This window comes from Delphinus delphis, chromosome 4 (assembly GCF_949987515.2).
Source record: "Delphinus delphis chromosome 4, mDelDel1.2, whole genome shotgun sequence".
NCBI lineage: Eukaryota > Metazoa > Chordata > Mammalia > Artiodactyla > Delphinidae > Delphinus > Delphinus delphis.
In genome coordinates, this window is record NC_082686.1 from 75,073,175 (window position 1) to 75,090,824 (window position 17,650).

A 17,650-nucleotide genomic window follows, 5' to 3' on the forward strand; every position below is an offset into this window, starting at 1 on the left:
AAAAAAAAATAGCATCATTGCCTGCTAAAAAAAAAAAAAAAGGATAAATTAACAGACCAATCCTGTGACTGAGGAAAGTATTTCCTCTCTTTCCTTTGTAAGCCTAATAGGTAAGGCATGTGCTAAGAGATTTTAAAAGCTCCTGAGAACAGCAACGACAAGTAGTGATTGTTCTGAGTTCACAGAAGCCCCGGTGGTTTTGACATTTCCCCAAGGAATTAGCCGGGAGGTCCAGTTCAGATGGAGGAGGAAAGTAGGAAGGACCATCGGGCTTTGCTCAACCCAGGAGGAGAGAATGAACTGGTGAGTCTTCCCTTCTTTTTATTATAGTTTCTCAAAGTGCCTGAGCCTGTGGGCTACTTGGGGTGATGCTGGCTTTAGGAACTGGAGAGGTTTAAGTCTGGTAAGTCTCCTGGAGATCCACGAGGCACACCTTCATAGTGGGGGACCTGCAGGGGCGAGAAAGTTGTGTCTTCTAGATGATGGCATTCTTGCCAGCCTCATGTGCATTGATTGGACCAGAGAAGCTCCCCTCAGCTATTTTGCAGAGTCATCGGTGTACACTCCCACGGGGTACTCACTGAGGTGTTCATCCTCATTATCTGGCACTCCATATAATTAGACAAATTCAGGCAAAAACTGAAACACTTTTTTAAAAAAATTCTTTTATCTTTAGTATATCTGAATAACTTGGTCTCAGAGCGCTTTGGGCTGAAATCATGCCTTACAAGAGCCAGGAGAGATTTTAAGCACCAAGTACTGAAGAAGGAATAGAGCGTGACCTGGGATTGAGCACACGTTAAAAAAAAAAGTTCTCATTTCTCCGATTCTTTTTTCACACTGCCCCTACCACTTAACACAGATAAATCTTGAAAAATAATCATGAAAAACTTGAAAACTCCTGCAATAGCTCTTTGGTGCTGAGGAGTTTAGATTTATTATTTTATTTGATCCTCAGAACTCATGGAAGGAATTAATCCTATTTCATAGACAAGAAATCTGAGACTTGGGAGGTTAAGTAACTTGCCCAAAGTCCTCAGCCTCCAAGGGCCAGGCTGGGAAACCAGTTCACTCCTTCCCCCTCCACACCCCGTGCTGTTCACACTCTAGCTAGGCAATGAGAAAGGGAGATGAAGAAAAAGGGGGTATGGAAGAGAGAGGGCGCACTGGAGGGTGGAAAGGAACCCAGAGGACGTGGTTCATATATCAGAAAGGTATCAGTTACTTGACTGGTTTTTCTGGTTCCCCATGAGATCCATGGGAAATCCATACCCACTCTCTCCCCACCTACCCGCATTTGTGAACCTACAGAAAATAAGTGACTTCATGTATACTGCACTGTCCAATAAGGCAACCACTGGCCACGTGTGGTTTTAGAGAAGTAGCTGGTTCCAACGGAAATGTGCTCTAGTGTTAAATACAGAGGCTTTTGAAGACTTAATCAAAGCAACGTGTAAAATATCTCATTAATAATTATACATTGAAATGACAATGTTTTGGATAGCTTGGGTAAAATAAAACATATTGTGAAAATTAACTTCACTCGCTTTTTTTTACTTCTTTAAAGTGGCTGCTGGGAAACTGAAATGACAAAAGGGGCTCACATCGGTGGCGTACACTATTGTAACCCACTGATCTTGACAGTGGGACAGTGTTCTAAAATCCTTGGACTGAAGGGATGCAAAGACTTAAACCTACCCACCTGTGTTTCCTACCGAACAACTCTGTGCCGGATCTAATCTTTTTTCAGCATGTCGACGAGCGTTCATGAAAATCTCTGGTTGCTCTTAATTCTTATCTAACTAGGTGTTGCTTTGGTGAAGTTTAGAGCCTCGTGTTTTCCGTCTCTTAACCATAGAAAGGGCGTGAGTATCAAAGGATTCGATAACAGATCAGGAGCCGCTTTTCTTCTTTTTTGTTGGTGATCAAATAGTTCTAGAGAAATCCACCAAAAAAACGTTGTTAGGGACTCCCAGCTAGGCTTACCTCATTGTCAGGGCATCCTGGTGAGGGGGACAGGCTATCGACCTCTCCATAAATCTTACTCAAGAGCTTAGGCAGAGAGCACAGATGCAAAACCTACTCGGGTGGATCAGGAAACTTGGTGAGGCAGGTAGGCTACAGGGGGTGACCCAGGTGCACAGCTGAGAGGATTTGCCACCTGCCTCGGGGCACTTGCTGTCCTATAAGTCACAGGCCCAGTGCTGTCGGATCTTTCAAGTTTGAAAAGGAAGCCAGAAATCTGTATGCTTATGTAAAATAGCCTTATTATAAACTTTGGAAAAAAATTCTTTTCTTTTCTTTTCTTTTTTAAGATAATCAGTGGGCCAAAGTCAAATTGGGCTTAGTCTAGTCCCAGCCTTTGGAAGCCTGTCAGTCCGTGGTTTTACGACCTCTCCTCACTTGCTCTTCCTTTCCTGAAGGTTCCCCATGGCCCCATCTGACTTCTTGCAGTCGTCAGTTCAAGGGAACAAGCACTGTGATGTGCAAGAGGGCGTGAGGTAGAAACCGTCTCCACGGGCGGTGAGGGTCTGCGAGATGAGCCATGCGCAGGCTTGGGTCATTTTGCTGAGCTCAGCACAGCAGAAGGCATGGCAGGAGCCTCCGCAGTTGAACCTTGCTGTATCAGCTTCTGTCCTCTGCCACCCCAAGCTCCTCCTGGGGGGGAGCGGCTTATACCTCCTGTGTCGGCACCGTGCTCAGTGCTTGACAAGCAATATTTCATGTCACCCGCACAACAGCCAATGTGACAGATGCCCTCACTGTACAGGCCTTGACTGTCCTTCCCAACCTCTCCCACCCTCCCACTCCCATCTGGCCCCAGGGGTCTCTTTTTCCTTCACGTGGCTTTTTCCTAAAAGTGTCTCCGTTCTTCTGCCCCGCGTTTCATCAGCCCCTCCATTCACAGTCAGCTTTTCTTGTCTCCTCCTGTGGTCCTCTCAGGACCCACAGACTCACTAACAGCCCACAGCATCCTTCACAGCCCCAGACCCTCAATGAGCCTGGAGCCTTCGGACTGTATAGCTCCTACCTAATGGAATGAAATTTGTTCTCTGGCAGGCCTGGGTTTAAATTCTGGTCCTGTTGGGTAAGTTATTTAACATCTCTGAGTTATTCGTAAAATGAGGATAGTAATACCTACCATTCAGAATTGTGGTGCGGATTAAATGAGGTAAGACACACTTTCCAAAAACATCTTCTGTTGTACAATATCATAATAAGTATTTACTGTATAAAAAGTCTGCTTTTTCCCCCTAGCAGTTAGGTTTGAGAAATACTAGGTCAAACAGGCAAGCCAATGACAGCAGGCCCTCTCAGAGCCTGTAGTATACTGTGGTTCTTTGTGAATCTCCAAAAGGGGCATTACAGTGTGCTCTATTTCACACGTATGTATGTATCCATGGAATCCTTCCTGTCTGTGTTGGGCAGGGCGTACAGATACCCTCAAGACTACTGTTCCGTGGAACCACCTTAGGAAAGGCTGGGATGTTTTCCATGAACGATTGGTATCATTTTAGCATTATTATTACTCTCCTCTATGAAAAAGGCATTATATCTCCCCGCAGCCAGGCATGTCGGGAGGCACAGAATGTGCACAGCATCCTCTCTTTCGGAGTCCCCTCTGGCCATGCTTGCTGCATTTACTTTCCAGAGATCGTCTTGATTCTGCTCCTGAGACAGAAGTGCTGCGTGATTCGTATCGGTTGCCAATCCCAACCATTCCATCGGGGCTCCCCTCTGCACAGATGCCCACCACACTAGTGTCAAAATCACAGGTGGGAGCAGCCCCAGAAGGCAAAAAGAGAGCAGATCTTAGTCAAGGTTCCACTGCTGACTGGGTGGCTGTGGACACCTTTTGGGACCTTGTTAGTTGCCTAAGAATGACATCAATTACCCCTTCTGATTCACAGAGTTTGCGAGGGTCACATAGGAAAGATGGAAAATGCTATGAAAATATGAAGGGTAGATTTACATGCAAGGAGTCAGGAGTTGTCATGTGGCTTTAAAAATTACAGAAATACAAATAAGTGAAATTGATGCTGAGAATACTTCCCCTGCCTCTGATTAAACTTGGGGAATGATAATTGTTTGAGGTCTACCATTTCAAAAACAGTATGTGAAGAGTTGTTAAGAAAAATCAGGAGTTTTGAACATCTGAATTATTTTAAACACTGTCACATTCTCCTCATCTTCCATTCAAGGAAAAACAAAACAAAACTCAAGGGACTAAAACTGAAAATTAAAAAGTGAACTTGATTTTCTCTTTCCTCTGTTTAGTCACCATTTATATTAACAGATTGGGTGACAGCAAGTTTATCTTAACTTCAACTGACACCTCACTCTCACTAGAGAGAACACTATAGATGACAGAATCAAGATTCAAAAAGTTCTCTAGGGACTTTCTTGGTGGTCCAGTGGTTAGGACTCCATGCTTTCACTGCAGGGGGCATGGGTCTGATCCCTTGTTGGGGAATTAAGATGCTGTGTGCCGTGCGGTGCAGACAAACAAAAAAGTTCTCTAGGCTGGATTGTAGGGGAGAAGTTGGCAAGATGCAGTGCAACAGGCCTCATTATTGAGTTTTTGTCTTAAGTTATTAGAAAAATACAAGGTGAGGGGATCAATGACTTGGGCTTAGCTATGCATGGAAAAGTACTTTATTTGGTTATGCCTGGATTTTAGTTGCCAATATGATATAACTATAAAAAAAGTCCTTGGATATCTTGTTGGAGTTTGTTCTGCAGAATAGAGGAAATAAATCCTGCTATAATTTATGTAAGAACTGTTTAAAAGACATTGGAAATAGTTCCCCAAAGAACTATCACAGTGGTTGTCTTCCAATAGTTAAGTGGCTGTTGTGGAGAACAGAGTAGAGGTTGGTAGAGTCCAGCCTGATCTATTTTCCTTATGGAAGAACTTCCTAATCACCTGTGGTGGCAGAATCTTAACATGACACCCCTCCAATGAGCTTTGCCTTTGTATTATCCCCTCTGGTTGAGTGTGGGTGGCACCCAAAAGTATGATGAGCTCTAATTCCTGTGATTATGTTATGTTGTATGGCAAAAAGAAATTTACAAATAATAAATGCTGGAGAAGGTATACAGAAAAGGAAACCCTCTTAAACTGTTGGTGGAAATGTAAACTGGTGTAGTCACTGTGGAAAACAGTATGGAGGTTCCTTAAAAAATGAAAAATAGAGTTACCATATGATCCAGCAATACCACTCCTGGGCATATATCTGGAAAAGATGAAAACTCTAATTAAAAAAAATACATGCGCCCCAATGTTCACGGCAGCAGTATTTACAATCACCAGGATATGGAAACAACCCAAGTGCCTGTCAACAGATGACTGGCTTAGGAAGATATGGTATATATATATATATATATATATATATATATACACACACACAATGCAGTATTACTCAGCCATGAAAAAGAATGAAACATTGCCACTTGCAGCAACATGGATGGACCTAGAGAATATACTAAATGAAATGTCAGACAGAGAAATACAAATATTATATGATATCACTTATGTGTGGAATCCTAAAAAAAATAATAGAAATGAATCTATATATAAAACAGATACAGACATAGAAAATAAGTGTATGGTTACCAAAGGGGAGAAGGAGGGAGGGAAGGACAAGTTAGGAGTATGGGATTAACAGATATTAACAAGATACTATACATAAAACAGATAAGCAACAAGGATTTACTGTATAACACAGGGAATTATATTCAGTACCTTGTAATAACTTAAATATAATCTGAAAACAAATAACTGAATCACTTTTCTGTATACCTGAAACTAACACAATCTTGTAAATCAACTAAATTTCAATTTAAAAAATAGAGAGAGAGAATCTGGATGGGCCTGACCTAATCAGGAGAGCCGAGAAAAGAAACTGGGCCCTTCCTGAAGTCAGAGAGACTTAAAGCATGAGAGGGATTTGATGCAAGGGAGGTTTTCCATTGTATCTTTGAAGATGGAAGGTTCAGTGTAGCAAGGAGCTCTGAGTGTTCTCTGAGAACTGAGAACTGAGAGTAACTTCTGGCTGACAACCAGCAAGAGAATGGAGACCTCTGTAGAACAGAGGTCTCTCACTGCCACAGCAGTGAGAGGCCCGCGTACCGCCAAAAAAAAAAAAACAAAAACAAAAACGATTACATGGTTTAAAGATGTTTAAAAAAAAAAAAGATTACATGGTTTAAAGATTTTTTTTAAAAAAAAAGATTACATGGCTGTCGGCAGGATTCAGTGGCTTGTAGCTTAATAAATTAAAGTGTTGTCTGGACTGTGCTCCTTCTGGAGATCAAGGACTTCCTTCAAGATTACATGGCTTAGGGGCTTCCCTGGTGGCGCAGTGGTTGAGAGTCCTCCTGCCGATGCAGGGGACACCGGTTCGTGCCCCGGTCCGGGAAGATCCCACATGCCGCGGAGCGGCTGGGCCCGTAAGCCATGGCTGCTGAGCCTGCGCGTCCGGAGCCTGTGCTCTGCAACGGGAGAGGCCACAACAGTGAGAGGCCGACGTATCGCAAAAAAAAAAAAAAAAAAACAGACAATAGGTGTTCATCTGTGAAAGATGGTGTACAGCTATTTTTTTCCAAAAGATAAATTTGAACCAAATAATTCCTGAGACATTCCTCCTGTTTAGTGATGCTCTTGCTCCACAAATAACTTTTAACAGAACATGCCATGTTGCCCCATCCATGCCTTTGACGTAGGGCGAATTTTGGTTCTAGAAATTGTCCCTGCTAGCCAGCCCATGTGCCTCATTCCCTTTTGATGTACTTTCAGCGCTCTGTCGCCATTAGCCTCATCAAAGGTCCTCAGCTGCACTTTTACTTCCAGGAACACGACGTGATAGCACTTTTGCTATAGTAGTCCTGGCTGACTTTATGAGCGTGGCTACAGCTGAGTGTGACATTATGTACATCTCTTTGGCACTGGATTTTGATTCACACTTCTAAAGACGGAATGGCTTTACTTACTCCAGAAAGAGCTAACACACCATTGTAAAGCAATTATACTCCAATAAAGATGTTTTTAAAAAAAAACATAAGGGGGATATTTAAGAGATTAAGCTATTTCAGTACTTATTTTAAACTTTTTTTTAAACAAAACATTTTTTTTAATTTATTCATTTATTTTTGGCTGTGTTGGGTCTTCATTGCTGTGCGCAGGCTTTCTCTAGTTGCGGCGAGCGGGAGGCCAGCGGAGGCTACTCTTCGCTGCAGTGCACAGGCTTCTCATTGTGGCTTGCGAAGCATGGGCTTTAGGCACGCGGGCTTCAGTAGTTGTGGTACGTGGGCTCAGTAGTTGTGGCTCGTGGGGTCTAGAGCGCAGGCTCAGTAGTGTGGCACACGGGCTTAGTTGCTCCGCGGCATGTGGGATCTTCCCAGGCCAGGGCTCAAACCTGTGTCCCCTGCATTGGCAGGCGGATACTTATCCACTGCACCACCAGGACAGTCCCTATTTTAAACTTCTTCAAGGCTCAGTGTCTTTTTTATTTTTCTAGTTTGTCAACATGTCTACATTTTATTTTATTTTATTTTGGGGGGGGGGTTGGCAAAGATTTTTATTATTTATTTATTTATTGAAGTGAAGTTGATTTACAAAGTTGTGTTAGGTTCAGGTGTACAGCAAGGTGATTCATTTATACATATATATCTATTCTTTTTCAGATTCTTTTCCCTTATATGTTATTACAAAATATTTATTTAGTTCCCTTGTTGGTTATCTATTTTATAAATAGTAGTGTGTGTATGTTAATCCCAAACTCCTAACTTATCCACCCCCCCCCGCCAAGACTCAGTTTCTTTGATATACAAATAATAACTTACAAATATTATTAATAATAATAACTATTTCAATACATGATAATGTCTATTTCATAGGATTCTTGGGAAGATTAAATGACACCTAAGCAAATGTCCAGAAAGGTTAGTTCTTATTGCCAAATGCAGACAAAAGTGAAAGTACTCGTGACATTTTATCCTTACTCAAAAGGCACTTCATGGCATGAATGCAGGGAAAATACAGGAAACTATAATTAACAACATTTGGCAAGTAGTGATAACTAACACAAATTACTACATGTGACTAAACCAGTAATAGAAGGTTGAGGAACAATACCACACCAACATGATTCATTACCTAGAGACAATATTATCCTAACATTAAAGAAAAGAACTTTAAAACATGGCAGAGTTAGAGATAAGAGAGCATTTTAAGAATATCCTCCCATTTAACACATAAAAGAACACAATTTGGCATGTCTAGATAAAGACAGCAAAGGGTAGATTGTGAATAATAAATAGAAACTGGGTGCTGTGATTGTTGTTTTAAAAAAAGAAGATAAAACATGATGAATTCTAGCATCATACGAGGACTCAGAGATATTATCTCCTTGGCCATGATTCAAAGGACTAAAAGTTTGAGGATTACACAGAAAGAGATAACTTACTCTAAGACTACTGGAACATTCTCACTCATGGAAAAGCCTAACATGTCACAGCAAAACGCTGGCATTGCCATCCACAGGAGAAAATTGAAGTACTGAGAGTTATTTATGTGATATCTTGGTTGAGTAAATCAATTTACAACTTTGAGCTGTAAGAATCTGGTCTGAGGAAGTAAAAGTGTTATGAAAGTAACCCAAAATACCCATTCAAAAAAATCTGAATCACTACTGTGTCTTTGCATGGTGGGTATGCAACAGATATTCCAGATGGATAAACACGTGAATGGTGAACATAAGAATAAGATGATTTACAAAAGCTGAAAAAGACCTGTTTACAAGACCAGTGGTTCATAAATGTTACTGCTCCAGAGGCAATAAAAATCCAGAACAAAGACAGGAGGAGACCCTAGGAGGTGATTCCATAAGACTAAGAGGATCCCACCAAAAGGGAATTTGGTGAGGAAACCATGCTTAGATGAAACTGGGCCCTGTAATTCTCCTTTCCTGAAGAATATGACCAATCCTAGCTCTGTCTCTGATTGCAGCTGTGAGAACTACCTATAAAGAAAAGAAAGAAAAAACATGTTTTTTTAAATGCCCTTTCTGTACTAGTACTTCTTGTATGTTCTCATTGAATCCCTATGAGCTAGTTACTCAGATATCAATTTTACAGCTGAGGAAACTGAGGCTCAGCTAAGTAAACGTATAAAAGGTCACATTAGGTAAGCATCAGAGGATGCTCTGTCACACTGTTTACCTCCTATGCAAGTGAAGGATGGCTGTACTGGTGTGTGTGTGTGCTTGTGTGTGCTCTGTATATAGTTACTACATCTGTTAATCATTTAATTAGTTTGGTGTTTATCTTAAAGCCTTTTTCCTAGTTTCACATATTACAAAGGTGAGCAGTTTTCTTTTGGGCCTGCATTTGACTTCAGTTTTGACAATTTGTGCTCAGTGGGAAAAGCAAAAATTCCATTTAAGCCACTGGATCAATCACTTTCAGAAACACAACTTATGGTTTTGGCAAATAATATTTAGCTCTAAATATTGCCTGTGGTCAAATCATTTCACAGTGAGTCCAATGGGACTAGCCACTTTTAATCCACTGAAATTTTGTTGTAAATTAACCAAGCTAATATTTACTCTCAACATATACTGAGTGTTCAAAATGTTTCAGGAACTGTGTTAAATGCTTTGCATGCATTATCACATTAGTTTCTCACAACAACCCTAGAAAAATAGTTAATGCTCTTATTTCCGTTTATGAAGGAGGAAATTGAGTCAACAGAAGTAAAGTGGATTACCCAAGGTCAGATATTTGGTTAAGTGGTAGAGGCATGATTTGAACTTGGTTTTCTCACACCATATCCCAAGCTTTTAACTGTGACGTCAGACTACTTCCACTGTGTTTTACAACCAGCCACACTTTTCACATGAGGAATCTAAAGTTCAGTGAATGAAATCATTTACCCAGATCACATTAACTGGCAAGTGATGGAGCAAGAAATAGAAGTGAGAGCTTCTAGAAGGCAATGGGGTGGGCTATAAAGAACAGAGGCTCTGCTGACAGACCTGGATAGGGCTCTAAATTGTGACCTTAGGGAACAACCCCTGTCAAAAGGCATGTGCAAATTTCAGTTACTCCTAATCCAAGCTGCTTCCTCCGTATTCTGGTCCTAGAAAAAGACAATTAAGGCTGTGTTACCTCTCCTGTTATCTGGAATACAGAATTCTAGTGGGGAACAAAAAAGCGAGGGAACATTACTGCTTAGAGAGAATACAATTCAAGTCTATGTGAAGATGGGCACAACCTCTGTGCTATTCAACTCCACTAATAGGTGGCAGATCTGGGGTCCTCACCCTGTGGAACACAGCCCGTTTCCATTACCATCCTTGACTCAGTGTATTGCAACTCAAAACTGAAGGAGTCACCTCTCTCCTCCTTTGGATGAACCTATTATCAGACCACTGCTAACCGTGACAGAGCACTTCCTTTGTGCTCAACACCTTACACTTCTTGTTTAATCTTCACAACTATTCTTCCAGGTGTGTGTTATTAATATCCCCTAAGTACAGAGATGGAAACTGAGACTTAGAGACGTTAAGTCCTGAGGTCACATAGCTAATAGGTGGCAAAACTCACTTTATTGCAACGAGCCACGTATAATGGGGTTGAGATTCTGATGCTCTCACTCCTGTTCCCAGTATCTTTACATTTACAAGACCTCTGGATTCTACTTACCTTCCTCTCATGGCACACATATTGTTCCTGGCTCTCTCCTCTACCCTGCATTTCTTAATGGATTTTACCAGAGGTAAATCAATATTTAGGAGAAATCTGAATGACTCTTACTGCATCAGAAGACTAATCATCTAGAACAATCAAATTATACTTGAGATTAATCGGTCAAATGGAAACATGATAAACTCGAATCACATAAACATTGGCAAGCCAATTGGGAGTAGATTGAAAGAGTACCAAATAAAGTAGTGATTCTTTTATCTTAAACCTCAAGTCCCATATCTAGCCACATAAACTCTGGGAAAACTGAGAAATGATAGAAAGGAATTTTACCAAGATTTATGAGGCCAGTTTATCAAAGAAGCAAAAACATTGCTTCTACTCATCTTTGCTCAAGGAGCTACTTATTTCTGAAAGTTACTCTGACATTAACAAGGTCTTTTATATCTATCTATCATCTATCTATCTATCTATCTATCTATCTACTATCTGCTATCTAGGTTTACTATCTACTTACTTATTTTTTAACAGATAGGGAAAAAAAAACTGTTGATATTTTGATTGAGCTGTCCCCGGCCATAAGCGATGTCTGTCACAGAAATTTATCTTGGTTACAGGGATGTGATTTTATCTCTGCTCCTATGTATGTCAGCACTTCCCAATCAACCACACCAGGAGGCAGCTACTGTATTCCCAGGTCACCAAACCTCCTATTTCCAATAGAAATCCCCTTCTCTGGTCTTTTTCTTTTTTCAATCACTTTTCAAATTTTCCTGCCATTTTCTCTTTCTCAATCCAATCTCACTGAAGTAATTAAAGTAACTTCCACCTGCTTGGAACAATATCTAATAAAAAACTCCACTTTTATTTTATTTTTATTGACATATATAATACAGTGGTGTCAATAAAGTACACTGATTTCAAGTGTACAGTTCTATGACCTCTATCAACACTTGGTTAAATGGGATTGCTAATGGTTAGTCCTCAAACTTAATATATCTCTCCATTTATTTAGATATTTGCTCTCAGCAATAATATGTAGTTTTTAATTTAGAGGTCCTGTACAACTTTGTTAGAACTATTACAAGATAATTGATTTTTTCCCTTGATAGTATTGCAAATGATATTTAACTTTATTTTCAAATTGTTTGTTACTAGTATATACAAATACAATTAGTTTTTCTGTATTGGCTCAATATCCAGCGACCTTGATAAATTCACTTATTACCTCTAATAATTTGTTTGTACATTCTTTTCATTTCTTCATGTACATAATCACATTATATACTCATAAAAAGAGTTTTACTTCTTTTTTCCCCAAGGTTATTGAGATATAATTGACATATAACAATTTGTAAGTTTAAAGTATACAACGTGTTGATTAGATACACTTAAATATTGTGAAATGATTACCACCATAGCGTTAGCAAACACCTCCATCACCTCACACAGTTACCACTTCTTTTTTGTAGTGAGAACTTTAAGACTTATTGTCTTAGCAACTTTCAAGTATATAATACAGTATTGTTACTTTTCATTTTCCAATTATTGTAAACATTATTTCTTTTTCTTGCCTTACTGCACTGGTTAAGACTTCCAGTACTATACTGGATATTAGTGGTGATTGTTGATAACCTTATTTTGTTTGTGATCTCAGGAGAGGCCTATATTTTATCATTAAGCATGATGTCAGCTGAAAGATGTTCCTATCTCTTGTTAGGTTGCTGAGAGGTTTCTTTCTGTTTTTTCTTAATGTATTGGTATTGAATTTTATGAAAGTTTCTCTGTATCTATTGAGATCACCTTATAATTTTCCTCCTGAAAGTTAACATACCAAATACAGTGATTTTCAAGTCCTTGTAATCCTAGAATAAATTCCATTTGGTAATGATGTATCACCTTTTTAATATATCACTGAGTTAGTTAGATGATATATTTCAGGATTATTTCATCCATGTTTCTGACAGATCTTAGCTTGTAATTTTCCTTTCTTGTAACATACCTATCAGATTTTGGTATCTGAGTATGCTCGCCTCATAAAATGACTTGGGAGCATTCCCACCTCTATTTATGAAAGAGTTTGTGAAAGATTGGTATCATTTTTACCTTAAATATTTGAAAGGATTCACAACCCATCTGGGCTTGAAGTTTGTTTTTTAGTTTTTTTCTCTTTTTTTTTGGTAGAAAGGCTTTTAGCTACACATTCATTTTCTTTTATAACCTTAAAAATACTCAGATTTATTTGAGTTTATCAATTTTATTAACCTCACAAAGTATAAATTTGGCATTATTTTCTCTATTGTATGTCTGCTTTCTATTTTATTCATTTCTCTTCTTATCTTTATTTCCTTCCTTATGTGTTAAAATCTTCAATGATGAGAGCGAATTTAAGTTCTATCAATTATGCTTTATAAGTTTTGAAACTATGCTTACAGGTACACAAAAATTTAAGATTGTTATGTCTCTCTGTTGAATGGATCTTTGTCCTTCTTTTTCTCATAATATTTCTTTTCTTAGAGTCTATTTTGTCTGATATTAATATAGCTATACTGATTTTCTTTTGTTAGTCTTTGCATGATACATTTCTCCCTTCTTTATCCTTATAATCTATCTGCTTCTTTATATTTAAAGTGTGTCTCTTGTAAACAGCATATAGTAGATCTTCTTTTATTATGTAGTCTGACAATCTTTGCTTTCAGTCACAGAATTAAGGCCATTTACATTTAATGGAATTACTGGTATAGTTGGGTTAAAGTTCATAATGTTGCTATTTGTTTTCCATCTACTTTATCTGTTCTATGTTCTTTCCTTCACTTAGCATTATATCATATAATGTCCCATAACTCTACATTGAGTTCATACATTTTGTTTTTAATGGCCCCACAATAGCCCATTGTTTTGACCCACATCTTATTGAATGATTAGCTATCATTTGTTTCTTCTAATAATTTTGCTATTACAGATAATGCTGTGCTGAACATCTTTATATACATCACTTTCCACTTTCTGTATTATTTCCTTTGGGTATATTTTTTAGTGCAGAATTACTGATTCAAGGGATAGAAACATCTTTATAATTCTTAGTACAATTTGTCACCTTGCTTTCCCTAAAGAATTACTCCAGTTTATAAGGTTGTTAGCAGTGTGTAGCTATAGTGATTTCATTGCAGTCTTGATAGCATTGTGAGTTCCTTTTTGAATAAAAAAAAAAGTATGGAAAAGACCTGAAGGGGAATCAGAATTATGATTACCAATGCCACTGCTGTGTGTAAGTAAACAGAAAAAAGGAAAGCCATTTTCCTGAAATGTGTTCATTTCAGCTACAAGCTGGACTAAAATTCCAACTGTTCTGCTTCTATTTTGCACACACCTTGGCTTTGGCAATAGCCCCTGTAAATAACTTTGTAAAAGAATGCATATTTATGACATAATATGTGAACTGGCATATACTTTTTATTTGAGTCTAATAAACCTATAATTCACAAATAAAACCAAAACAGGTTTACAGAATCAGAGGAAAGAGAGGAGAGAGAAAGGAGATCCAACTGAAAATATGCTTAAAAGCACAGTGAACACATGTTTCTAAGTTACATTTAAATCTTATCATGAATAATCTCCAAATAGAGTGGCAGCATCACTAAACTTAACGGTCATTGTTTCCCCAGGTAGGTGATTGTGTTGAGGAGTAGTGGAAAGGAACTCTTAATATTTTAATTACTTTGCAGAACACTTAAGGTGACATTATCTCATTTGAGCACAAGTACCCTGTAAGGCACATATTTCTAATTGTTTTGTAGAAGAGGAAATTGGGATTCCCTAGAGGTGAAATGATTTACCTAAGTTCACATAGTTGAAAACTAGCAGAGTGGTGACTCAAACTTATGTCTTAGCTTCTTAAGCCTGTGACCTTTTCAATATGTCTAAGGGTTACTTTCAACAACTGTTATTGAAATGTTAATCTACCACAGAGTTCTTTATTAGAAAATATTAATGAAAATGACCATAGTGAAGATGAAAACTTTTCCAAAGAATTAAGACAAGAGATTTATTATAGCGTGATCTAAACTGGCATAAAATTCAGGAGATTCCATCACTGAAAGTGCTATAGAAACTCAGTAAAATCCTATCTTCTTGACATTATAGCCCTATGATCTGGACCCGGGATTTCAGTCTTAGAACACACACACACACACACACACACAAAATAACACCAGAAAGTAAAATAATGGTAGAGTAACAATGTCATTCATACTCAGGAGCCCTCTGGGTCTTCACACTAAATATCTAGTTTTTGAAATTTAAAAAACAATGCTGTGAAACTTCATTGTAGGAGATGGAAACTAAAAATTACCTTTGATTAAGCAAATCTATTGTTTTTGGCTAGTTATCTTCCCCTAAAACCACATCTCAAGTCTTTACTCAATTCATGACAAACATTAACTAGCCTATTATTAAAAATAGAAATATTTCAGCATGTTACTCTCAGGGTAAATACCTATAAGCTGTCTTTTGAAAGTTTTTCATGTCCACAAATAATCTCATAATTTATATTGCCCTACTGTTTTAGAAATCAGTACACTTATGCACACTCTCAATCCTTCTTAATCATATTATTATAAAACAAATCTGAATCTGAATAAAGCAAGATATATAAGTATGGATCACATTGGTCATAATTTTATCATCTTCCTCCAGTAACTTCACATTAATAATTTTTTTAAAAACCTTATATCTAAAAGAAGTAAATATGATCCAAAACATGAAGTATTTTATAAATCTGAGGTGACTCTTATAAGTATTTAGAACCAAATAAGTCTGTCCATTCCTTGCTCCTAATGTTTTAGTTCCATGTGCCAAGGTAGCAAAATGAGTCCTTCCTGGAATTTTTTAAATTATATCAGCTGACAGCTGTATGCAATCAATCTGATTCAACCAGCCAAAACTAGATTTGTTTCTCAACCAACCCCTGAATGTAACGTTTGTGTGTCTTGGAACAGAATGAGTTTTTATGTGGGAAAAAAATAGAGTAAATCTTTTATTTACTCTCCAGGAGGTATTTGGTTACCAGACCCAGAATCTACGCAGAGCTCTCTGCCTCATAACATCCGTGCTGACCTGTGGGGTCCTTCTCCTGTTATTCTACTGGAAGCCGCAGTGGAGGGTATGGGCCAACTGTATCCCATGCTCCTTGCAAGAAGCAGACACTATTTTGCTAAGGACAACGGTGCATGTCCTTCTGTGTTGCATCTATTGCACAGCCTGTGATGGCCAGCATTCCAGAGTGGATCCTCCTCTATTTAAGTTTCCCTGTCCACAAATAGGAGATGGCAAAACTATCTCTGCCGTCTCTTTGCTGTGTCTTATTTTGACTCAGGAATGAAGGGCATTTCCTCCACATCAGCCTGGAGAAATTTCTACCATGTCAGGCTCATTGTGAGAGCCCTTAGCCATTACATGAGCAGTGGCTGTCCGTGTTATAACTCTTAAAGACATAACATGGGAATGATTGTTCAGTTTTTCAGAAATATGTATTTTGAGGAAGTTATACATTTTACACATCAAGGTGTGATTTTAAGATAGCTGGAAACTATTTTCTAGATATAAAGTTTCTTGCAAAGTGTATCTTTCTCTTTATTCCCTAGCACAGTGGTTCTTAAATTTTAGTCCAAATCAGAATTACCTGGAAGGATCTTTAAAACAGAGACTGCTGAATATTGGATCCAGTAGGTTTGGGGTGAGGCTGAGAACCTGCATTTGTAGCAGGTTCCAAGATAATGCTGATGCTCTTATCTGCAGCTCAAACTTTGGGAACAACTGGTCTACCACTTGGTAGGTATTTGGTTGATTGAGTGCTTTATTGAACAACATTGGAGAATTTATGGGCTGGATTTTCTTCTCTAGGATGAATTTCAAAGACATATGAGGAAGAAGGTAATCTGCCTCTACTGATCCACACTGAAGTTTCCTGTAAGCAAGAACCCAGAAGAACCCCTGCTGGCTGACTACCACTCCGTCATAAACCAAGCCATACTGAAGCCAGAATTAAAAGTAAGTGATTTTAAGAGTACAATGTTATGGCATGTTTTTGTTACAAGAAAATAATGTATTTATTGGATGAAAGTTCTGAAAATCACACTGCTGGGCTGGGAATTACAGCTACGTATCAAGGAAAGTGAGAGCTGCATGTAATAGACAACCGTCACCTCCCCTGATGGGTGAATGACAACTTTTCTATTACATTTGTAATTGCATTTGCAATGTATCCAAGTGCAGAAAATCAGGTATGTTTGGAACCACTTGGAGAAGAGGTTTCAGAAAGTTGGGTAAGTCCGAATTTTCCTCAGCACTCATCAGGATCTACGGGAAGAACACTGATTTGTTAAGTACCATGAACTGAAGTACGGTTCCTGTCCTGACCACACCCTAGGTTGCTGGAAGATAACAGCACCTGCTACAACATCCATCATACGTTTGGACTGGGTCTGACCGGTGGAGAACAAGAGGTCAGGTGGGGTTTGTGGTACTCCTGGAGTAAACTCTGCCAGCAGAAATGGAGATACCACATCGCTTATGATCAGTGAATTGTTGGCATAATGTTTCATCAGCTTCATATAACCCCAGCTCATTTACTGGCATCAGAGAGATGTCGTAACTTATTCTCATCTTAGGCACACTAATTAAAAAGAAAAGACCGAAAGAACAGTACAAGCAAATAACATTTGATCTTTTCTCTCAGGATTATAGAACAGTATTCTCTGTGTTGTCTTTTCTTTCCTCAAAAAATCTTGAGTCATTTCATAAACATCAGCATCTTAATCCTCCAAATCCTCTGAGAGACAGAAAGACAATATGATGATTGCATTTTACTATGGAGAACCAGCCCTGGAGAGAAGGATTTTGTTTGCTCAGTTAATTGTGTCATTCACCACTGTTATTTACAGAA

General features: G+C 38.6%; 1 protein-coding gene across 1 annotated transcript in view; it reads left to right on the forward strand.

The window, feature by feature from the left end:
* The first annotated feature begins 240 nt into the window (after window positions 1-240).
* Window positions 241-17,650, forward strand: part of LOC132424409 (probable cation-transporting ATPase 13A5) — a 102,595-nt gene continuing 85,185 nt past the window's right edge. The window contains 5 exon segments of the mRNA XM_069540652.1: window positions 241-303; window positions 15,758-15,931; window positions 16,609-16,760; window positions 16,965-17,030; window positions 17,135-17,215. Of these exon segments, the coding sequence (XP_069396753.1) occupies window positions 241-303; window positions 15,758-15,931; window positions 16,609-16,760; window positions 16,965-17,030; window positions 17,135-17,215 (536 nt within the window).